At 40.0% G+C, this 24,845-nt stretch overlaps 2 protein-coding genes across 5 annotated transcripts in view; one reads left to right on the forward strand and one right to left on the reverse strand.

The window, feature by feature from the left end:
- LOC109039076 (5-hydroxytryptamine receptor) overlaps positions 1-22,332 on the reverse strand; it is a 657,585-nt gene extending 635,253 nt beyond the window's left edge. For 2 of the 4 annotated variants that reach the window (XM_072304246.1, XM_072304243.1), the window contains exon 1: positions 22,185-22,332. The gene's annotated coding sequence lies outside the window, so the exon portion shown is untranslated. Of the gene's footprint in view, positions 1-13,974; positions 16,766-22,184 lie in introns of those variants that run through there. The other 2 variants (XM_072304245.1, XM_072304244.1) reach the window with 2 other exon arrangements.
- A 142-nt stretch (positions 22,333-22,474) lies between these two features.
- The window catches only part of LOC109034691 (glutathione synthetase), a gene marked incomplete in the record, with an annotated part of 61,012 nt that continues 58,641 nt past the window's right edge, over positions 22,475-24,845 (forward strand). The window contains 3 exon segments of the mRNA XM_072304247.1: positions 22,475-22,623; positions 23,638-23,741; positions 24,608-24,791. Of these exon segments, the coding sequence (XP_072160348.1) occupies positions 22,619-22,623; positions 23,638-23,741; positions 24,608-24,791 (293 nt within the window).

Raw genomic sequence — 24,845 nt, forward strand, 5'->3', positions numbered from 1 at the left:
GCGTGAGGTATCACGCCGCATTTGAAGGCGTTTTCAAAACAGCCAAGTTCCGCTATCCGGATTATTGTTTTGCATAGTTCCTATTATTATGTTTTATTTCCTACCATTTGTTTGTTTTCAATCCTCCTATAAAAACTACTCATTTGCTAAACAAACTTCTGGCTGGAGCGCATTTTAGCTATGCATTCACTACTGCAATAATGTCAAAGAAAATCGGCAAAGCCAGCGTGTATAAGGCTATTTCGATTGTAATCTTCCGTCGCATTTCCAAGGCGCAATGATACAACTATTTGAACTCTCCGGAATGCGCGAGGTATCACGCCGCATTTGAAGGCGTTTTCAAAACAGCCAAGTTCCGCTATCCGGATTATTGTTTTGCATAGTTCCTATTATTATGTTTTATTTCCTACCATTTGTTTGTTTTCAATGCTCCTATAAAAACTACTCATTTGCTAAACAAACTTCTGGCTGGAGCGCATTTTAGCTATGCATTCACCACTGCAATAATGTCAAAGGAAATCGACAAAGCCAGCGTGTATAAGGCTATTTCGATTCAAATCTTCTTATAGGCCCGCTTATAGGTCGTTCTTGCACCCATCGATCCAGTGGCCTGACTTAACTCGAAAAAAAAAGGTTTTTTCGACCTCGAGGCGTTACCTATCTATATTTTATCGCTATCACAGCATAGTCCAGGGTACGTAGAATCCGAAATGCAGATGGGCGTAATAACGACCTATACGCCTATCGGCTGTTCTTGGTGCGGTGTCCTCAATTTGAACCAATTTTCAAAAATTGAAAAGTCCTGCTTGAAAATTCTCATAGAGGCCGTCTATGGATTAAAGTTCGTAGTACTGCTACTTATTTCATAGCTAAATTATCGGGGAATGTGCTTCTCGTTAGTTTGCGTGAGATTGTGGGGGGGGGGGGGGGGCGATTGCCGCCTGGGGATGTGACATTTTGACGTCATTTATCTCCGTTTCACTTGTTCGAAATATAAAATAAAGTCACTTTTCAGTTACTTCTAGCCCATCTTGTATGGTTTATTAACTTCTGTTTACGTCAATTCTTGAAGTTAAGGTGATTCGATTGACGCCATATTTTTTGTCAGAACGGCATGCGATATATCGCATCAATTGGTTCCATTTTTTCAGCTACTCGTCATTTTTCTCCAATTTTAGCCCTGGATAGACGATCAAATTCCCGAACCAATTCCGATCGAAGTAGCATCAAATTGTCGGGAGTCACCAGTCTTAAACTCATTAATTTGCTTCATTTTAAAATGAAAGCTTGGCAGAAATTTTTCCTGTGGCAGGAAATGATGAATGGTGGTACTCCGTTCTGATCTTACTTTGAACAAAAAGTGCGGCCCGTCAAAATTCGATGGTAGATGGTGACCATCAGTCATCAGCATGTCTACTTTGATCGGAATTGGTTCGGAATTTGATCGTCTATCCAGGGCTTTTGAGATTGCAATTCTGTTGTCAGGAGACTAAAGCACTCACCGATTTTAACAAAGAAATTCAACGTAGTGAAGGCGTGGTTTTTTAGAGAGAAAATATCGCATTCGAGCGCAGTTTCGATATCAGTATCGAATGCGACGTTGTCTCTCTTTAAAAACCACACCTTTATTGCGTTGAATTTCTCTGTTAAAATTGGTTAGTGAGTGCTTTAGTCTCCTGGGAATAGAATTGCGATCTCAAAATTGGAGAAAAACGACGAGTAGCTGAAAAAATGGAACCAATTGATGCGATAAATCGCATGCCGTTCTGACACAAAATATGGCGTCCATCGAATCACCTTAAATTCTTTTGTCTCATTGTGCGTGACAAGAGCCCTAACACCGAAGAATAAGATGGATACGGATAGGTTAAAACATAGAGTACATAGAGTCGTGATGTAATTGGGAGAGCTGGCGCCACTTTTAAGCGTTTTCCATGTCCCGAATTCCGAGACTCCAGTGTGACGCCGGGTCACTTTTTCGATACATAATCGATTGTTTGCGATACACGGGTACCCGGCCATTCCGATGACAACAACAACAACAACAACAACAACAAAGGAGATAAGAATTACCACGTATTCCACACCGCCATTTTGGATCGGAAATGTATCGAAAAAGCGACCCGAACTCGGCGCACACCGGGTTCGGAATTCGTCGAGCAGAACATGGCGCCAGCTCTCCCATTTACATTACGACTCTATGTACTCTATGGTTAAAAATCTCCATGAGACTGATTCGGCAAGGAATGGAGACCGCTATACCAACATGGTGGCTAGTTGAGAGAACTAACTCCTGGTTACGTAAGGTAAGTTCATACACAGCTGCTGCGTCATCACTGAGAGCGTTCATACAAGAGCGAGGATCCAACATAATTGAAAACGGGCTTGAAAACCTTGTTAATTAGCGATTGTAAGTCATATCTACGTCCAAAGTTTCATGAACCACGGGTGTTTGAATTCGAGACTAAAAATTAAGAACTCATAATTCATCTGACTAGCGGAGGTTCTGGGTTGGCAGAGTTGTAAAATTTCAATAGGAGACAAAATCGTTAATTTGTGAGGAAAGTTTTTCGTGAAGAATTAAAATTTAAAACAAAGGTTAACGGTTAAAACGCCTAACAAGAGGATTCAATTATACATTTGAATTCCTTTTTTTCGGTGATTTTTAGTTAAAGGAACTTCTTGAGAAACTTACATTATATGATTTATTTAATTATAATTTTGAATATAATTAGTTTTTTTCTTAACTTACAATTTAAGTTGATAAATAATTTCAATAATTAATCAGATGTTGAATTCCGATGTTTTATCTTGGTTTCGATAAAGGACCCAAATAAACGTTGTAATTTTTTATAGAATTTCTTGATTTTTTTTTTCTTTATTCAAAATATAGAGAAGTACAAATGCATGTATTAACCCTAACTACAAATACATGTATATTAACCCTAACTACAAATAATACATGTATTAAACCTATTGAAAATTTACGAAGCTATGGCGTAGAACGGTTTTGTCTCCGTCTTTTCCCGTATATGTAAAAATTAAATAAAAAGGAGATTATTTCGGAGACAAAGATCCATTTTCTCTGATCCAATCCCAGGAGGAACTTGACATAATTAGGAATTTAAGTGCATGCGGCGAATTGCTTACGCTAATTTTTCTTCGCGTACATTTCATCCGAGAGCAATCATTTTAAGGCTCGAACAACTCGTACCCTCAATTTTCATGAATATATATATATATTGACTCCTCCAATTTCCGATAGTTTATGCTACTACGGCTTGCGGAAAGCACGAGCTGCAATCTGGCTAGCGAGGAGTAAGCACTGAATTCGTCTCTATTTGGAGCCCCATAATTGAGTGTACTTACGAGGGTTGTTTAGAGAGCACGACTCCCGTCTAATTATTTTCTTGCAGTCTACGGAGGCTTCGCAATATCCAATTATGTCGTCAGCAGATCCGAAGTCTCGCAGTTTTCCCAGGGCGCTTACTCGAACCGGGCTTAAATTTTACGCTGATCGGTTCCGTTGAAAAAAAAAAAAAAAAAATTATTTCTTACCGATGAAGTGCGCCTTCCCATCGGAGGCAAAGCAGAACCCCCCGCCGACGCAACAGATGGGGGAAATAGTATAGTCATAGGAATTTAGAACTCCATGGAGTCAAATCGACAGGGTGTTTAGTTTTTTTTTCATTTTGGGGAAATCCTGATGAAATCCTGATTTTTGACTGCTAAATCCTGATTTCGTAATTCTTCCGAATCCGGATTTTTTGCGGAGAAAAATTAATGTGATGTAACTTCACAGAAATAGATCCATAAAAAATCCGATCGGACGGCCGACTTTTCTCAAATCCTGATGAAATCGGGATTAAATCCTGATTGACCTCAAATCCTGATAGAATCGGGCAAATCGGAAAAATTCTGATGCTAGACACACTCTGTTGAATAACACATACATCTTGATTAGCGACCTTTCCTTACTTCAAAAACTTCCAAGCTGAGTGAATACTATGTTTAAAATTATGAAAGTATGGCTACTATTCAATAAGAATTCAGGAGGAACGTCACTGTTTTTGTAATCTTAATCATGTTTTTTTTTATTAGGCAAAATATTGGCAAACGAGGCAAACTTGTTGTTGCAAAATGTTGAGGAATGGAGATGTTGCATGTGTGAGGGATTTGCGATTTGACCGTTGTTTCTTACGTAAAAGTTCGCGAGAAACACGATGGTGCCACTGGTGTTCTCTGAAATCATCTCCCAAGCTCGAAAAAAGCTTTCAAGTTGAGGCCAAAATGGAGAGGATATCCCGCCCTACCCTGAGAGTCCACCTCTACATCAAAACAAACTCTCCATGCAAAGATAGCGTACATTAGCAGGGTTGCCGTGTTTTCAGTTTTGGAGTCCCCAAATGAAGTGACAGCCCTGTCAATGTATTTGCTCCCTATCTTTGCATGGAGAGTTTGTCTTGATGTAGAGGTGGACTCTCAGGATAGCGCGGGATAGCCCCTCCATTTTTACCTCAACTTGAGAGCTTTTTTTGAACTTGGGAGTTAATTTCAGAGAAAACCAGTGGCACCGTCGTGTTTCTCGCGAACTTTTACATAAGAACCAACAGTCAAATCGCGAATTCCTTACACATGCAACATCTCTATTGTGCTGGTGGTGAGGAAGGAGAATAAGGAGTTATCAGAGCCAGCGTTACATGATTTAAAAGGGGTTGCTCAGCGCTGCGTTACAGAGCGTCTCGAAGGGTAAGAGGGTCACGAAAAACCCGTAAAAGTAAATTATTAGAGTAATTATTAGATGGCCTCTAAGTTAAGAAAAAAAAAAAAAAAAAAAAAAAATCACTTGTCAGACAAACACCGAACATCGAAAAGAGCACGGTTGAAACAACGAACACCACTTAATCACGAATCCAAGAAACCCCGGAGCGGCGGAGAGAAATCACCTCGACTAGAATTCAACCAATTAAACAGAAGCGACTGAGCCTCCCCATACGAAAATGGGATTGAATCACTCAAGACGCGGTTGTGAAACTGCAACTAAAATAAATGATTTCCCCTTCCTGCAGAACGAATTCGTGCTCGGAAGAGTTGAGTTCCTTGCCTTGAAAGCTGCTCGATTCGGAATAATGAAGATTCCGTTTTACTCCAGAAAAGTTAAGCGAATTTTCGCGGTCGAATATCATTCGCCGTTGAATGATATTCGACGATTGTACATTTTTTTTAAATGATATTCGACTTCTTCGTTGGTCTCACTGGAAAAAAACACATCGGATCTAGAGTCCAGACTCTTAAAAACATCAACAAGGAAAAATACTCTTGATTCCATCGGGATTTGGCTTAAATCAAGAACCAAGCCTCTTAATTTGAACGGATTTCCTTTTGATTTAAGCAAAAATCTGATTGAATCAAGAGCATTTTTTCTTGTCATTGTTGTCAAGAGTCTGTACTCTAGATCCAATGAGTTTTTTTTCTCCAAGGCTCACCGGAGACCGTTGAAATTCCATCAGTTTAAAATTTCGAATTCACCTCGGGACTTTAATTCGATTTTTGAATTGATGCAATCGATGCCAGAATCTTCATCCTTCACCAGAATTTTTGTTTCGTCATTTCTCTCTGTTTTTGTGTTTTGTCAATTCAAGTCTAGTGTTTTTGCAATTTGCTATGTTTTGGTGTTCCGTGTTTTTTTGTTTTCTTCCTAATTTCACTTAAAAAGAAAAAATCTGAACTCTGATTGGCTCCAGCTGTCACCGATCATCGGCATCACTCAGCACAGATCAATTCGTTTGATGAATGATATTCGATCGCGAAAATTCGCTTGTTGTTTCTGAGGCCGAAAACATTATAATTTTAAGTACTTTTTGATTTCGACTTGCCGGTCGAATTTTGAAAATTTTAAAGGATTTGCCTTGTACCATGCAGAAAATTCGCTGAAATTTCACAAAAATCCGCACAACCGTTTCATGTAAAAGATTAAATTGCCTAATTAAATTCGGCAATGGTTGATGTGGCTTGATTCCTTCCTGCTTAACGCGGTCCATTTTGTGTATGTCCTAACAGACAAATTAAAACACGATTACATTCATTCATCTTCTAGGGGCGAGACTTAGGATCTCAAATCCCATCCCTTGGACAAAAGAACAACGAGTAGAGTCCCTTTATAGAGAGAGTTGAGACAACGCGGCTTGTGGATGTCACAAACGGGAATAAATATCACACAAATCGCACTTTTTTGTAATCTTTGATCAACCCATTCCTGAAATCCTATCTCCGTTCTCATTCTCATTTGTTCCTTGCCGCACCTCCTATTCCCCGGTCCATTCCAGTTTATGGTCTTTGCGATTGGTGAAAATGTAATCTTTATTCCTGTGTGTGACACTGTGAGGGCCTAAAATAAGGGAACCAATCAGAAATAGATTCGCATTGTCTATACTCTCAGTATAAAAGGACCCTAATTTAGAGCAATGCGTGAAGTATTCCTACAAATTTTTAGGCGCTAATATGCGTTTCAAACCCACCGCATTGTGTTAGGCACGATTATTTAAACTCGTGTTAGAATAATCGCGCCATCAAATGGTAGAGCTTAAGTAAAATACGTGCTCTACAAACGACAGATCGGGTGTCATTCCATTTGTTCCTTGTCGCACCCCCAATTCCCGGTCCATTCCAGTTTATGGTCTTTGCAATTGGTGAAAATGTAATCTTTATCCCTGTTTGTGACACTGTGAAGGCCTAAAATACGGGAACCAATCAGAAACGGATTCGCATTGTCTTCACTCTCAGTATAAAAGGACTCCCATCCTATATACGTAGCTCCTTTTGATTTAATTAATTCGTGCATAGTTCCTCACAGCGTGAACAAGTCCAATTTCCGGGAAAACCTACAATTTTCCACTCGGTTCGGCGGCATAACTCAGAGGACCGCACAAATGTCGTCGGGAGCTGAAGATGTTCCCGACAGTTCCGTCTTCGAAAAGTAAAAAAAAAGGAAAAAGATGAAAAACAGCAAGAAAAAATACCCGCAGAAACAAAAGCCCCCGAGGGAAAAAAACACCGGGAGTATATAAATATTTATACGCGCGGATTTGAATGGAATTAAACTCGGAACGGATTTTTTTTCCGGCGAGCGTCGGCTGCTGTTCCGCGGGAGGCTTGAATTTAATGTAGAATAAATTCGTGCTCTTCAAATTTTCGAGCGCCCGCGTTTTCTACACGCTCCGACGGGCCCCCTACACGGACTGGAATTAAGACCAACTTTGGAATTGTCAGTCGCGGACGCTTCTGACTAGAATCAACCTAACTGCACCTCACATTGCCTAATTTTATCTCGCGTGTCATTTCACATTTACAAAAAATCCTACCAGCGGGCTGATTATTCACTGAAAAAAAAATCTCGGTGTATTTACTAGAAAAGGGTAAAATTACCAAGAATTCAGGGTTCTATTTGGTCCCAGTTTTTTCTTGGTAAAATTACCAATAATTGGTAATTTTACCGAGAAATCTCGGTAAAATCGTTGAACTTTCTCGGTAATTTTACTGGACCTTGGTAAAAACGCCAATATTTTTTATCGACTGTGGTAGAATTACTGAGATAAAATGGCAAAGTTACCGGGAATTGATTACCGATAAAAGTGGTATTTTTACCTGAAAAAGAAACAGTAAAAATACCGGTTTTTAGGTAAGCTTACTAGTCTGTCGCGATAAAATTACCGATAATTTGTAAAAAAAAGTGAGATGGTAAAGGTACCAACGGACCTCGGTAAAAACGCCGAGAATTTTTTTTCAGTGTGCACCTCACATTGCCTAATATTATTATCTCGCGTGTCATTTCACATTTACAAAAAATCCTACCAGCGGGCTGATTATTGAAATTGATAGACAAAACAATAGACAAAGAAGACAAAAAGGATTTGGAGGGATTCTATTGGTAGAAGCGGGTGGTTGCAATGGACAAGAAAGGTAGATAATAGACTAACTAACGGCAACCCACGAGAGACCCGACCGTTAGTCTATCATTTCCCCCCTTATAGTCTATGAGAACCACCCATTTTAACCAATAGGACTGCTTTATAACCCCTATATCTTCTTTGTCTATAGCTTTGTCTATCAATATCAATAATCGGCCCGCAGGGTGTCTACCAGTTACAAAAAACCGAAATTGGGGACTTTTGGGGACTTTTAGGGGTTTTTCAAGAAAATCGGGGACTTTTTCCCCAAAATAATAAGGAAAAGGGAGCTATTTAGAGCGTTCAGAGGCGTATTTTGTACGACTTATTTTACAAGTCCAGTTGAACCGCTGAAAACGTATGAAAAACCAAGCAACACTTCAGTTTTTTATTCTTGGTTATATCGCGCCGCCGCGGCTGGCGGGAAAATTTTAAAATGCCGGTGATTTTGTCATTTTTTGGGGACCTGAACAAGAAAATTGGGGACTTTAGAGGATATCGGGGACACCCTTCCAAAATCGGGGATACGAGGTGGGTGCCATTTTAACTTTTAACTGTAATTTTGTGTTGAGAAAGAAAAAGATCTTATTGTTTGACTTGAAAGTGAAAATCTCACGAAAGTTATCACAGAGCAAAACTGCTAAAAGAAAGAGATAATATTATTTAATGCTAGGTAGATGTTTGTCCCTTACAAATGAAAACGAACTACCTGTTGCCCTGTTGAGATTCTGTTCTCAGGCAGTTGGCACCAAGGCTCACTTTGCCTTCATTTCCACCGATTAGGCCAAATCAGGTTCAAAAATATACTGCTCAATTTGAGGTCAAACTTCAATGCTCACTTGAGATTCACGATGACACGGAGCTCTACTCGCCTTCATTTACGACGGATAGGCAAAATCAGCTCCTGCGCGTCGATATAGTTGCCTTTATATCCGCAATGAAGGGGAACAGCGCTCTGTTGCTCGCTTCAAGTTCTATTCCGTGGCACAGAGCGCTGCTCGCCTTCGAATTCACTAAATAGGCAAAAATAGCTCTTACGTGTCGAAGTGGTTGCATCCTCGGAGATAAACTCAATCGTGGCGTGTTCTTATTGGGGTTGAGATAGCGGGTTAAGCCTCTTAAATGGCTCGGAAGACGAGATCAATAAAGCTAGTAAGACACTGCTTCAGTTCCGTTCATTTACTCAAGGGTTTTTTCTCCTTTCTTCTCTCTCTCTCTCTCTCTTTCCTTGGCGCAAGAAAGATTAACGCGATGGTGTATCACTCATACCTTTTGCGAGACGCTCAAATGGACATTTCGTGTTTCCAAATTGGCCTCAGATTTCATGAGAAACAAATTCTCAGGGTGTTCTTTGACAAGAGAGACCAACATTCCGTGACTTTCTCAGGGTTTCTTTCAGAAGAATGATGAACATTTCCTGAAAGAAAGTGCAATTTCCTAAACTTGCCAGGTGTTTACTGACGAAAAAGATATTGATTTTCAAGCTTTCATAGATGCTCCTCACAAGAGAGGGAACATTTTCTTGGCTATTCGCCTTGCCCCTGATCCTGATAGATATAACGACAGTCCGTTGTTTTCTCTCGACAAAAATTCCCGGATTCTCCCGATATTCTATAACAAAGATGACATTAACTCGCTGACTTTTTGAGATATTTCTGGAAAAAATTCCTTAATATTTTCGAGTATATCCAAGGGAAAAAATATTGTCTTGAAACACTACCAAAAAATGCAATAATATAAATACTCCCCAACTTTTCCAGACTTTATGCTAAATAATTATCAAAAATTTCGTAATTTATTACACTGAAAAAAAAGTAGCTTGGATCAAGCATGATAATTCTTGAATTTGCCGCCAAGAATTTTCTTTATCTTGCTTTAAGCTGACTTTTTCTTGATTCAAGAAAAATAATGCTTGGGTTAAGTAAAAAAGTAGCTTATATTAACCAGCAAAATTCTTGATTTAAGAAGAAATACTTCTTGGCAGCAAATTTAAGATTCCTTTCTTTCCAGTGTAGATGAAAAATTTACCGGCTAGTATGAAAATAGAGCAATTTCTATCGTTTATTTCAAAATTGACCTAAGACTTCTACTTTATCTAACTTTCCTTTTGATTATAACTTCCTTCAAAACATCAAAAGGAATGTAGAGAAAAAATACCAAATTTCATTAAATTCACTCCGTGTCAATTTTTTGCTTTTCTGAGCAATTCCGGAAAATTTATTCCGGGTTTTACCCGATTTTCCGACCCTTCAGACGCCTGGTTTAAAATGGACCTCTCTTTCAAAACGTTCTAATTTTAATTTGGTAATACGATAACATATTTTACCTATACTAACACTTTAAAAACGGTAAGAGGATAACATATTGGTGGTAAAGTTACAAATCGTATCTCAGTTTACAACTCTGAGATTTCCCGTCACTTTTTTTAACGGATGACTGATCATTGATATTGCACGTAATTTTACGAGCATTCCGTATTCTATTCCACGAATATTTTCCGAAAATGTCATACAAATACGCCCGGTAAGGCTCTTAAAAAAAATAAAATAAAAGGGGACCTTGAGAATGAAAAATTCGAGATGCGTGTTTTCATAATTTCACCATTAAAATGAGATTCACGTCAACAGTGCTTTCAGCGGATAACCGGCAGCGACATCATTGGCGGATCCGGCAAATTGGCAACATTGTTTTTTCACCATTTAAACTTATGGAGATGTATCGATTCTCGGAGGGGTCAGGTGCTCCGACGAGAATCGATCTTTTAGCATAGCTTTAAATGGAGAAAACCCGGTGTTGCCAAATTGCTGGATCCGCCTCTGAGCGACATCCGTTAAATCTACTTTGAGTTGTCGTCAATAATATATTCAGAACTTAATAGAATGCAAGATAGGGTGAAAATTAAAGCGCCAAAAAACAACTTTCCTTATCAGTGCTCCGCGCGAAGCCCTGTACATTATCGAGAGTTTCCGGGACAACGCACAAGGGAGGAATTAACGTTTACAATTCATATCAGAATCATTCAATCCAAACTTCTGACACAATTAACAAAAGCAAAATTGGACTACATTTTGCAATTAGGAACCATAATTTCTAGCTCAGTTTCGAAGCAACGTAGGTACCATTAGTTTCCCTATGCACATAAGTGTTTTTACAAATGAGCCAGACATTATAGTTCCGAATTTCAAAATGTGGTCCGATTGATCATTGAGGTTCAGTTCGCAAGTCCACTGAAATTCCCAACTCGTGATTTACGAGACTTTTCTTCGTTATGCGACAGCCGAGTGGTAAAAGGGACTTCAGAGCCTAAAAAAATCGAAATTGAGATATTAGGATCGCTTCCTACACTGATAAAAATATTTGTGTTCTTGCGTCAATACGGGAGGTGAAAGACAACTTTTGGCCGATATAGGAAGTGAAACATATATACATATATATGCTGTATCGCAGGCCTCTGAGTCCGTAATATGTTTGTTTATTGACGGATTCTTATAATATTTTACCAGAATTTATTATTTATTATTTATTTATTATTTTTTATTTCATCCTGTAATTTGTGTTTCAAATTCTTTATTAATTGTACTCAACATATTCCTATTCATGTATTACAAATTTTCGTTTTTTTTAACTCTCTCTCATTTTTTTCTTTACCAAATTACTGTTTTTTATAATTGCGTCTTTTTCCAGTTTTAATTATTTGAGCTTTTTCCTAGTTTGAATTTATGTCGATGTATTTATGTTATGTTATTTATTTTTTTCCCTTCTTTTTGTCTTTTCTTCCCCCCCCCCCTTTCTTTTTTCTAGCGATTGATTTTAGTAAGTTCCGCAAAATAATTGGTAAACAGAGCAAAACCATACGCTAATTTGGCAAACATTTTGAAAATCTAGCAAAAATTTTAGCCATAATAGCATAAACTAGTAATGTTAATTTCGCAAAAGTATATATATACATATATATGTGTATTATATATACATATATGTTATATATATATGTATATATAATGCATTCATCCGATTGCGACGTTGGTATTAACCACTCGTTTTTTATTATATTTCTTCAAGATAACTGACATTTTCTCTTGAAATTGTCAACCGAAGGCTAGGGTTGTTTTCTGTTTTACTTCCCGTATTAACCAAACTTTTGTGTTGATTTCTCTCCATGTAAAGGGATTCTTCGGTAACATTTAGCACAAAAAACTCCCAAAATGTGTGAGGGTTTCAATGCAAAAACACTATTAATGAAAAGTAATCAATGTAAGACATTAGTCTAGGTCATGTTCGAGACTTGAAATTTACAAATTATTATGCGACTTAGTGGTCTTAATTGGCAATACATGAATTCATGGCGGGATACTATAAAACTTTGTCCGTTAAAAATTCAAAACTCAATTTTTCGTATTATTTCGACAAAGACCACTCGACTGAAACATTTTCCTCTGAGAAAAGTGTTCCTGTTACATTTTCTTATGAACAGTCACAATAGGTCTCATGGAAAAGTAAGAATTTTTAGACCTTTAAAATATATACATTTCCTCATCAAAATTTCACACAGAATATGGGTTGAACATATTGAAAACTTCAAAAATTGACTCATGCCTAAAGGAGGGTCAACGTTTACATGCAGACAAATTGCGGTTCAATGCTCGAGTCGTTTACAGACAGAGTGTTGGTGTTTTTGCCGAAAATTCAATATAAAACTGAAATTTTCACTGCAGAAGGAGAAATCTCATTTGAGCACAATTTTTTCTCTATGAGATATCCTGTTTGGTCCAACACAATGTAGCGCAGCCAAACAACATATCTCTTTGAGAGACAGATGTGCTCAAATGAGCTTCTTCCTTTGGAATAAAAATTTCACTTTTATACTAACGCACGTTGAAAAAAGCACTAACTTTATCCAACGCTTACGGTTTACACGGTAAACAGTAAATTCAAATTCTCCGCTCGATAAAAGAACCCAAAATCGATAACGTAGGTCAAATTAGCAACAAAACACATCCTATGGGCCAGACGAGTGACTGAAGTTTGGCTTAAAATTATTTTTCCTCTCATAGGCTTTTTTTGCTAATCTTACCAAATAAAAAGTCACCGCACAAGAATGTTTCTCAATCGGAAAATACACCGAAATTAGTTAAGTGACTCGAAAGGACTTGGGTTTTTTGTGAGCAAAAATAATGAATACAGTATAAAACTTTTCTCTCTCTCTCACACACACCTCCTGAGTTAAAGTTGAAAAGTTTCAACGCATCAATTTTACCTATTCCAAGTAAAATTTCCATAAGGAAATTGAGCCACTAATAAAAGTCTTTTTTCACTCCGAGCTGTCCCAAAAGTCAGGTCATCTGTTAAAAAGTAAATGCCACTTGCAAGGTGTCTACCAACTTAAAAAAAAAAAAAAAAAAAAAAATCCCAGACATTTCCATGGTTTTCCTTAAAAAGCGGTCAAGGAACCAGGAATAAATTTAAAATTCTTTGACAGATGGAAAAAATAATTCCAGACATTACCGGGACAAAATGTAAAAATATTCTTCATTTTTTGACACGGTTTAAGATGTAAGTAAGACTTTTGTCATGTTTTAGGAATACATAAAATGTAATAAATTAGAGCAAAATACATGGTGCCTAAACTTGTGCGGGATACTTTTACCTCACCTTTAAATATCTTTAAGACATCAGCGGAAATTCCGACAAATCCGTGTTTTTCGATTTCCCTGACACAAAAATCGCTTGTAAAAGAAAATTCTCTGTCATGCCGAATTTGTTGACGTTCTCTCTGATTTTCCTGACGCAAGAAAAAATTCCATGGCATTTCCGGTCGCTAGACACCCTGCACTTGTCATTTTTGACCACGGTAATGCGACCAGCAGGGGTAAAATGAAACAGTTCAGTGATTAGATACAACTGAGTAAATCCTCACGTTTTTAGGTACTTGCAGTAAGACATGCGACAGTTTATTTCTTTTTCATTTCAGCACTACGATTTATACGTCTGGCTCCGTTGAGGCATAATTTAAACAAAAGGCGATGATTACCTGATTCAAGTATAGATGAACGATCTCTCGCCGAAGTTTGAATGATAGAATTCTCGATTACTCCAAATGTTCCAACTTTGGCTTTCCAAGCGTCACAAAATCCTTCATAGAGTAAATACTTTTGACCGAAACAATTTTACAGCAGAATTAGCTGCTGCTTAGGCTCATACTAGAAAAACGTAATCCGTTATGATTTTCGTCGCGGTCTTCAAATTTCAAGGAGAAAGTCAACTTTTTCGACGGTGCTCAATGGTAGATTTCACGATTTTGTTTAACATTCCACCATTTACGAATCTACCATCATTATCTGCCACTGTTGAAACTTCCACCTCACTTTTTAAAACGCGTTGAATCACCGGATTCCCAGCCTCCGCTTTTTGGGTGTTGACTTTGTCTGGCAGGAGACACTGCGAATCGATTTACTTCCGGCCCGGAATAAATCACGAGTTCAGAAATCTGTCACAGAAATATCGGAAGCGTCGATGGTCCGTACGATTATGCTTAAATTCGAGGCAGTTTTTACTACCCGGAGTCGAAACTCCCGCTGCGTTCAATTTTGAGAATTCCAAATCGAATAAAAGCCCAATCACAAAATGACGTCACGAGCACTGTACTCAAACTTTACAATTTCCCGCGCCGAATCGCCCTCTGTGTGCGGTAAGTTTCTATCAACGAGAGGGGGGGGGGGGGCGAAATTCATTCGCATCTTTCGGATTGCCAGGGATTTGACATCTCGCGGAACGCAAACGCACAATTGTCGAGCGTTTTTTAGGGGAAGAAAACGAAAAAAACCGGGGTCCTCGATTTCGTTTTGATTCGCGCGAGGGGATCGCTTTCGAAAAAAAAACTCGCGCGTCGACGTTTGGATTGGCGCGAACTACTCGCGGAACGCCGTTTCGGGTAGGCGCGTATAGGGGAGTGAGGTTAGGGTCGCGGTCGGGCGAGCGTGGAGCGCGCGTCGGTCCGCGTCGGGCGTTCACGAGCGACTCGCGAGGGTGCCGCCGCGACGCCGCGTCTGGGATGGCGGCTGCAGCTGCACGCGGGCGCACCACGGCGCCGCGACGCCAGGGCGGGGCGCCTCAGCCGAAACCCGACCGCATCGCGCCCCTATGAATGGACCCGACGCGAGTACCTGTTCACCGAGAATGTGGGTATCATGCGAGCTTCCGCTGAATAAAGCGAATTTTATTTAAAGTTCCGAACCTCTTGGGGAAGTTTTGGCCCGGTTTGTCTCATACAAAGACAAGAGGCCTTTCACTACACTCAAAAAAAGGTATGACTCTGAGACCCATAAAAAATGGCTCGGAGATCCATAATTTCTAACCAAAGTGACTTACCGTCTACAGTATGACTTTCTGAGCCATACTTTATTGGTCGTGAACCTATAAGCATGGCTCCACGACATATATTCCATGGCTCCATAATCCATAACTCGGCCGACAAGTCACTCTTCCCATACTTGTTTTTTGAGTGTAGCCTCTTGGCAATTGATGGAACAGCGTGTCTACCAGTTATAAAAAACCAAAATTGAGGACTTTTAGGGGCGTTTTTTCAAAAAAATTAGGGACTTCTTTTCCTTAAATACCACGAGAAAGGAAGCTAGTTAGAGCTTTAGAAAGCGTTTTTCAAGCGACTAATTATACAAGTCATGATGAATCGATGAAAACATACGCGCCTATGAATGGACCCGACACGAGTACCTGTTCACCGAGAATGTGGGTATCATGCGAACTTTCGCTGAATAAAGCGAATTTTACTTACAGTTCCGAGTCTATTTGGGAAGTTTTGGCCCGGTTTGTCTCATACAGGGACAAGAGACCCTCCACCAGCCTCTTGGCGATGGATGGAACAGGGTGTCTACCGGTTATAAAAAACCAAAATCGGGGACATTCTAGGACTTTTAGGGGTGTTTTTTCAGAAAAAAATAAGGAACTTTTTTCTCTGAAATACCGAAACATTTTTTAAAAGTTCCGAACCTCTTTGGGAAGCTTTGGCCCGGTTTGTCTCATACAGAGACAAGAGACCCTCCACTAGCCTCTTGGCGATAGATGGAACAGGGTGTCTACCAGCTGTAAAAAACCAAAATTAGGGACATTCTAGGACTTTTAGGGATGTTTTTTCAAAAAAATCAGGGACTTTTTTCCCTGAAATACTAGGAGAAAGGAAGCTAGTTAGAGTTTTAGAAAGCGTTTTTCATGCGACTATTTTACAAGTCATGATGAACCGATGAAAACATACGCGCCTATGAATGGACCCAACACGAGTACCTGTTCACCGAGAATGTGGGTACCATGCGAACTTTCGCTGAATGAAGCTAATTTTATTTACAGTTCCGAGCCTCTTTGGGAAGTTTTGGCTCGGTTTGTCTCATACAGATACAAGAGACCCTCCACTAGCATCTTGACGATGGATGGAACAGGGTGTCTACCAGTTATAAAAAACCAAAATCGAGGACTTTTAGGGGTGTCTTTTTTTTTAAAAAAAAAATCAGGGACTTTTTTCCCTGAAATACTAGGAGAAAGGAAGCTAGTTAGAGTTTTAGAAAGCGTTTTTCATGCGACTTATTTTACAAGTCATGATGAACCGATGAAAACATACGAAAAACCAAGCAAAACTTCAGTTTTTCTATTCCTGGTTATACCGCGCGGCTGCGGCCGGCAGGAAAATTGGAGAGTGCCGGTGTTTGGGACGAATTTTGTCAGTTTTGGGGGACCGGAACAAGAAAATTGGGGACTTTCGGGGATATCGGGGACACCCTCCCAAAATCGGGGATGATTGGGGACATTGGGGACCGCACGGGGAAAAAAACTTCGTGCATGGGACCCGAAGTTGAGGTCATATGGATCTCTGAAGTTTCCTGATCACGCAGCCGAAAACTAGAGGTCGAACTGCCGAAGTTCGGGTCAGACATCGAGGCACTTCGGTATGTACCGGAGTACTTCAGATGTGTGACCCGAACCACGGTGTATATCGAAGTACTTCAGATGTCTGACCCGAACTTCGGCAGCTGGACCTCAAGTTTTTAGACACGTGATCCGAAAACTTCAGAGATCCATATGACCTCAACTTCGGGTCCCACGCACGAGGTTTTTTTCTCCGTACGGTAGACACCGTGTGGAATTTTTTACTTTCGGGGATTCAACAATTCCTGATGGACAATTAGAAGGGAGCAACAGTCATTACCATTTCGGCTGTTGACCAGCCTACATGGGGGATGATGAGCTTCGGGCGACGTCATGAGCCGAACAAGTTTCCCAAACTTCGGCCATTTTATGCTTGTTTGCAAAACGAAACTGCCAACACGTTGTTGGACATCAACCATGTAAGTAAGTCAACAGTAGAATGCTGAGGTCCCGAAACTAAAAGCTTTCACCATGCCCTATGTGTAACTCCTTTAGAAGCGATGGTCGGTTATCGGTTTTTAGACGTATGCACCATTTACAGAGCTCTTGAGAGACCTTTAAATATACTTCTTCCTTTTCAAAGTGACTATTGATTGAGACATACTATGGCATATTTTGAGCAAACTTGACCTTAACTAATCACAAATTTCAAAAATGATAGGCATCTAAACACGATACAACTATTCGCGGAAGGTGGATGTCCACATTGCATTTGAAAAATTTAGGGCGCGATGGCGGAGTCGTGAACCCTCAATGCTCTGCTCTATACTGCTGGTGAGATTCGGGAGAAAAGTTGAAAAACGAGGCCCTAATACATGTGCCCTACCTTCGGCTGTGTTACTCGTTCGTGAGTAACTGTAACTCACGTAGTCCTTGAAGCACCACGACAAATAAGACGAACGGAAACGAACACAATATGGAAATAGAGCGAGGGAAAGGGTGTGCGTTGACGACGGCGCAGAGATACAACTATTCGTACGTGATGGACGTCCGTGCTGCATCTGAAAAATTGAAGGCGCGATGACGCGATGCGTGAGCTCTCAATGCTCTGCTATACATATGCTGTCAATGAGGTGTCTCTCAGATTCGGGAGAAAAGTTAAAAAAGAGGCTCGAATACGTCTCTCTCAGCTTCGGCGGTGTTGATGCTCGTAGAAGCTCGTGCTCGAGCACTTGCTCGGTTCTTTTGGAAATAATGGTGCTTGGATGCGTCTGGCGGCCTCAATATTTTATTATTTCTGTAATTTCAGAAGTCTATCGGTTACTTGAATACGTTCAATTTTGCAAGTTTTACTCTACACGATTAATCGACTTTGAACCTGAAAATAGCGTAAACTTGTGCTGCTTTCCCAAAATGGTGTGAACTCCCTCCACGTGGGGGATGCCCTGCCGGGAAATATCACATTACGCCCCTTTAACCAGCCACGGGTCTACACCCTCAGCGGGCCGATCATTGAAATTTATAGACAAAGCTATAGTCAAAGAAGACAAAAGGGATATGGAGGGATCCTATTGGTGGAAGCGGGTGGTTGCAATGGACAAAAGAGATACGTGATAGACTAACTAACGGCAACCCTCCAGAGACCCATCAGTCAGCCCATCATTTTCTCCCTTAGTCTATAGACACCACCCATTTCAACCATTATAGGACCGCTCCATTTATCCTATGTCTTCTTTGTCGATCGTTTTGTCTGTCTATTTCAATGATCAGCCCGCAGCGGGCTGATAATTGAAATTGATAGACAAAGCTACAGACAAAGAAGACATGGGGAACATGGAGCGATTGTATTGGTTGATACGAGTGGTTGTTATAGACGAAAGGGGGAAATGATAGACTAACTACAGGGTCCCTCGTTGGTTGCTGTTAGTTAGTCTATTACTTAGCTCCTTTGTCCATTGCAACCACCCGCTTCCACCAATAGGATCGCTACATTTTCAGTTTGTCTTCTTTGTCTATTGCTTTGTCTATCGATTCCAATAATCAGCCTGCAGATGTGAACCAGTCCGACCCTGGATGTGCGACGTGTAGCAGCATTAATACCAAGTAGGATGACATCAGATTATGGTGGTTTCCGATATTCATTTTCGATTAATCTTCATAGATTTCATATCATTCTACTCAGTTTCGATGCTGTTACGCATTATGGATCAATTTCTTGCATTAACCTGTGCGTAACGATAATGAAGATGTTACATGTGTGAGGAATTTGCGATTTGACTGTTGATTCTTATGTAAAAGTTCGCGAGAAACACGATGGTGCCACTGGTTTTCTCTGAAATTAACTCTCAAGCTCGAAAAAAGCTCTCAAGTTGAGGCCAAAATGGAGGGGATATCCCACGCTACCCTGAGAGTCCACCTCTGCATCAAGACAAACTCTCCATGCAAAGATAGGGAGCAAATATATTGACAGGGCTGCCACTTTATTTGGGGACTCCAAAACACGGGGACACGGCAACCCTGCTAATGTATTTGCTCCCTATCTTTGCATGGAGAGATCATTTTGATGTAGAGGTGGACTCTCAGGATAGCGTGGGATATTCCCTCCATTTTGGCCTCAACTTGAGAGCTTTTTTTTGAGCTTGGGAGTTGATTTCAGATAAATCAGTGGCACCATCGTGTTCCTCGCGAACTTTTACATAAGATTCATCGGTCAAATCGCAAATTCCTCACACATGCAACGTCTCTATTATTGCCTCTCAAAAACAGGAGCCACCTAGCAACACGACGGAGACGAATCTCGTCCCTAAATCGCTTAGAGTCACCGTGAGACTGCCGTGCTTAGGGAAACCGCCGTATGAATCTTCAGGCGTTGCCAAATTTCCTTCGAAAAATCACTAATTTTAAAGATCATTTGCGAATATTTTTCTTCCAATTTCTCAGGAAATTTAGTTTGCAATTTGATCGAAAATGTGTGAAAATTTCGAGGAGAAATATCGATAAATTTCTTCAAAATGAATATTTTCAGAGTGGATGTTTGGCAACTCTCGAAAGTTCATACGGCCAGTGGTGCCCAACCCGGGTTTTTCATACGAGCAACTATTCACTTTTGAAATATTGGGGGAGCTCTGGTTTTTTCCCCCCAGAATTGTGACTTCCCCCTAGAATTTTGAACCCCCCCCCCTAGAGTTTTGACTTCCCCCCTGGAATTGTGACTTCGCCCCCTAGAATTTTGACTTCCCTCCCCAGAATTTGCACCCCCCCTAGAATTTTGACTTCCCCCCGTAGAATGTTGACTCCTCCCCCTAGAATTTTCACTTCTCTCCCTAGAATTTTGATTTTCCCCCTAGAATGTCATGCAAGAATAAACTGAATTGAAAATAAGTAGGATTTACATGAAAACCTGAAAGAAACGCCTCAAACTGCCCCCAAATAACATAAAAAATGTCAAAATTTTCCGGGGGAGGCCCCCCTCACCCCCCCTCGCCTGTGGGGTATTCCATACCCCCAGACCTCCCGGTGGAGGGGCGAAGAAATTCAGATTTGGGGTGGAACTCGTATGAATTCAAAATTTTTCAGGGGGGGATGGGCACCACTGCATACGGTGGTGTTCTTCCTTAGCACGGCAGAGAGGCCCCAAATTGACGGTGAAACTCTCAAACTACGTATTTTGTTTGCGGAGTTGAAAAATTTCCGCTCCTATTTTAATTTTTTGAAGGAGAACAAATCAACATCGTTCCATTTTTAAAAGATAGATTATGACAGGAAGTCCGCATTGTTGCAGACCGAGATACGTGGTTTGTAAGTTTCATCATCGAAATGCTCAACAATATGTAAAATGGAAATTAAGGGAGGTTTTTCACATAGCAACCCTCAGATGGTTCCTATAGGGGGCCAGCCAGCCCCCCCCCCCCTCTAGCAAAATGACCTAGGTATGCCTATGCTTCTCACTTCCGGTTTTCACCTTAAATTTCCAGTTTTCACTTCCTGTTTCCAAGTTTCACCTTAGACTTCCTGTTTTCCAGAATCCTGAGACCTCAAGAGGATTTGAGGAACAGACATGGAGTCCTCTGAGACCGTAGAAAAAAATGAAATGATGTTAGAATAAGAGTTGTCTGTAGGTTATAGATGTGATGTGTAGTGAGGATTTCCAGAACCTCCTTCAGATTAGAGACCATTCCTCAAGAATGGAGACCTTCCAACAGCACCTGGCCGGCCAGGTTAGCCTAGTGGTCAGCGCATCTGACTCTAGGTCAATAGGTCCCGGGTCCAAATACCGGTGGTTTCGTCTAATTTTCACGGAATTGACGAGTAGATCTGCTGAAACAGATTCTTCTCAGCCCTAATCCCTGAAAATTTGAAAAGCCTGGAGCATGGAGATCCCACGATGTCTACAGACATTAAACATTGTCTAAAGTTGGCTGAAGGTAATAGACACGAAGCCATTAAACCAGCAGAAAAAAAAAGAAAACAGCACCTGCAGGCAATGATATTAGAGTTACGTAGCTTAACCCTGTTTGAAAAGATTGAAGCTCAAGCCTGCCACAGCATAAAGTTAACAACCACCTTGTGAAGGTGGCAGCATCACTTCTTCATAGCGACTGCACACAGTATTTTAAAGCATGTCATTTCAAACTTAGAAAAAGCAGAGGTAGGTACTTATCTAGCTATCTACTAATTAGGTATACCTAAACCTTGAAACTCCCCCAAAATATCCAAAATTAAACACCCGATAAGATAAGTATTTAAGAGAATGAAAACATGATTTCTTTGCAAATGTCTGACGATTCAACTAGGGTACTTGACTGGTTTCTTGATTGGCACAGGACCTCGTGAAATGGTGCCTGCCTGACGGTGAATTTGTTTTTCGACATATGGAATAGTAGTGCTTCATGACTGCTAGGTAAACCCTGAAATTTGCTAAATTGACGTAGGTAAAGTGAATTGGTGACTCAGTCTAGGATCACTAGCTCTAAAATATCATTCGTTGAATCCAATTTATTGGAGCATACTTTCCGCTCCAAGTACCTAAGAATGACAAGCAAGACCAATCCAAACAGGTCAGTCATTCCCGAGGACGAGTTTTGGTACTCTACTGCGCAGTGACGTAGTATTGAGTGCCTGCAATGTATTTCTTATCGGAGCACTCAATGCTGCGTCACAATGGGTGCTGCGAGTTAGGGCCGGGCGGGGGAGTGGATTCAAAAAAGCTGCGCAATGACTGACCTGTGTGGATTGGTCTTGATGACAAGTCTTTGATCTGCTTCTGCTAACAACATAGAGTACTCTATGGCTAACAAGAAGTAGGTAAGTATGTATACCTACCACCTGCAGCTCAGGAATCTGAAGACAATTTAAAGGAATACTTACATAATATTGCAATTTCCGAGAAACTGGTAACACTCGCGGAGTCACGGATCAGTATACATCACGCATTTCAAAAATGCAAAACTTGTAAGAACACTTTAGTTAACAAAACTTTAGTTAACTTTTTACACGAGTACGATCACTCCCGGGGAAAATTTAAACTTGTTTATTTGAATACTTCCGGAGCGAGCCACCTGCTGCGCCACTATCGAAAGTTCAAAAGTTTCAAGGTCCTTGCAATGTTTACATTACTACGTACTCGCTGATAAGAGGTAAGGTTATGTTTCCCATCCCATTACCGCAACCATTATCATTATTACCGACTTGATACGCCCTTATCAGTTATCAGCGTGATCGATGTAATCCGTCGTGAAAGTATTTGAATGCAGCGTTAGCTTACGCAGTTGCTCTCTTGTCTCCACCTCAACTTCCTCAACATGGCGTGAGTATCATCAATTATCTCCTACTTCCTTTTCTTGTTCACACATACCTTTGTTCCTTAAACTGGTCTTTCTAAAGTTTCAGGGGTCGATTTTTGTACTTTTGGCATATTTTCCACTTCGGATGGTCTTTATTATTAGTCCGAAGAATTTACCAAAGAACAAAATTTTAATTGTTCTCACTCTCCATCCACAGCCATCCTACAACGCCCAGGATCAGATGTGTCAAAATTATAGAAGTCGATAGGATCGATCATTCCCTACTTTTGTAGTTGCAGGAGACTTCATCCTGCATTTTGATTTTTTCTTAAGAGTCTCAAAGTGTGTCTTGGTACTAATCAGTGTGTCTAAGGAGACGCAAGTTAAATCATGATTTAGCAAATTTTTTTGTAGGAATCCTTCATAGAATGGAACAACCTGACAATGACCAGAGTTATTTTTTCAGCTATGAGTCACTAGCATTTGTAGACTAGATGCTACAACTTGACACAAGGAAACTTGATTTGATTTTCAACTTGACATAAGGAAACTTTTTTCCTCGATTTAAAGTCCCTGCCCTTTTACAGCGCGGCAGAAGATCGGCCGTCTTCAATTTAGCATTGAAAGTAACTGCAAGAATCAAGATAGCAATTCATCTGCCTCACTTTGAAAGTGCATTAACTTCTTCAGCACGAACTCAAGTGTCATAAGACTAATCTCCTTCCACCTTGGAAGTTTTTTGTTGATTCATGAATATGAGCACAACCTAGCGCTGTGGGCCATCAGTGCCAGTTATATAGCAAAGTCAGTAAGCAGGTAGAGACGCTGCTTCCAACCAAACCAAAATCTTTAGATGAAATCACTCTGCTCAGACTACCAGGAAAGGATTTCTCTGTTTCTTGCCTTCTTAACTGGGGCATCGTCCCTGAAATTCTTCCGTAATGATGTATACCTACTTAAATCATGATATCTACCGTTTTAGATCTCAAATGCCGTATACTTTGTACATTCAGAGTATCTATTTTTTACTTTCATAGGACAACAGAAGGGTCGCGGTTTCAAAATCCCATCGCTTTTGATTATAAAGGACGCGAATTAATTGACCTGGTACAGAAAACCAAGGATTGGGCCTTAATGCATGGTAAGTTACCAGACACATTCGTTTCAATTCCTATTCATCTATCAAGTTCAGCAGGGCGATTATTGAAATTCATGTCAGCCTGACATGATATCAAAATGCTTTATACTGCATGATTAAAATGTGGCTTTTCCTCATCCTGTCTTATCAACATAGTTTCAAAAATCGGCCTGTAGGATAGTCTGTTTGAAGAAATTAGCTTAATGCAAGGATCACTCGAGAATAATTTCAATCATTACTTGACTTTGGAATTGATGACTTTTTTTTTATTCCGCCTTTGAAGACACACCTATCAATGCTTGATTAATAGTCCAAATTTACCGGTGGAACTCATAGATTTAAAATTATCTTCGGTAAAATTTTTCTCTTGGGGCTTGGAACACAACCTAGTAGGGAACAGTTCATTTTCTCACCATTTGTGAATCCTTGTCATAGGTAATGGTCAGTAGAATCTTAAAATCTTGTACTTAGATGTTCATCTCAGCGTAGAGATAGCACTTTAGTATAATTTGGAATTAAATGCATTGAAAGTATCAATTGTGAATTTTGAAATCATGGCATTTAAAAATAATCAACTAACTACAAAAATGTACCCATATATTTCTCATTGTCTTAACATCAACGCTGTCCTTGAATCCACAGCATGTCATCTCATCCGTCCTTAACCTCTCAGCATATATTGGGATTTTAGCTGTAAATTAATAGATCGATTTTCAACAGAACAGTAGTTCTGTTTTATCATACCCTTTTTAATTTTTTTTTCATCTCTCAATATTGTTTTCTGTGTAAGAGGCAGCTCTATTTTGTATGTCGAAGGAACTATTTTCTGTAATGAACAACTGTCTGAATGTCCTCTGTATTGATTTCAGGAGCTGGGATGCGTTCAAAAAACAATTACTCAGATGATGCTCTTCAATTTGCACCTTTTACATTGTTACCCTCCGTTTTCCCGCGGAACGAATTTCACCAGGTGGTACAAATGCAAACCGTTTTCAATGAGTTAATCCATAAAGTTGCTCACAATAGACAGTTTTTAACAGATACCTTGAAAAAGTAAGTAATTTTGACTGTCTATTTGAATAAAAAATGAAAAAAAAAAAAATAGAG

Source organism: Bemisia tabaci, chromosome 9 (genome assembly GCF_918797505.1).
Source record: "Bemisia tabaci chromosome 9, PGI_BMITA_v3".
In the NCBI taxonomy this organism is placed as follows: domain Eukaryota; kingdom Metazoa; phylum Arthropoda; class Insecta; order Hemiptera; family Aleyrodidae; genus Bemisia; species Bemisia tabaci.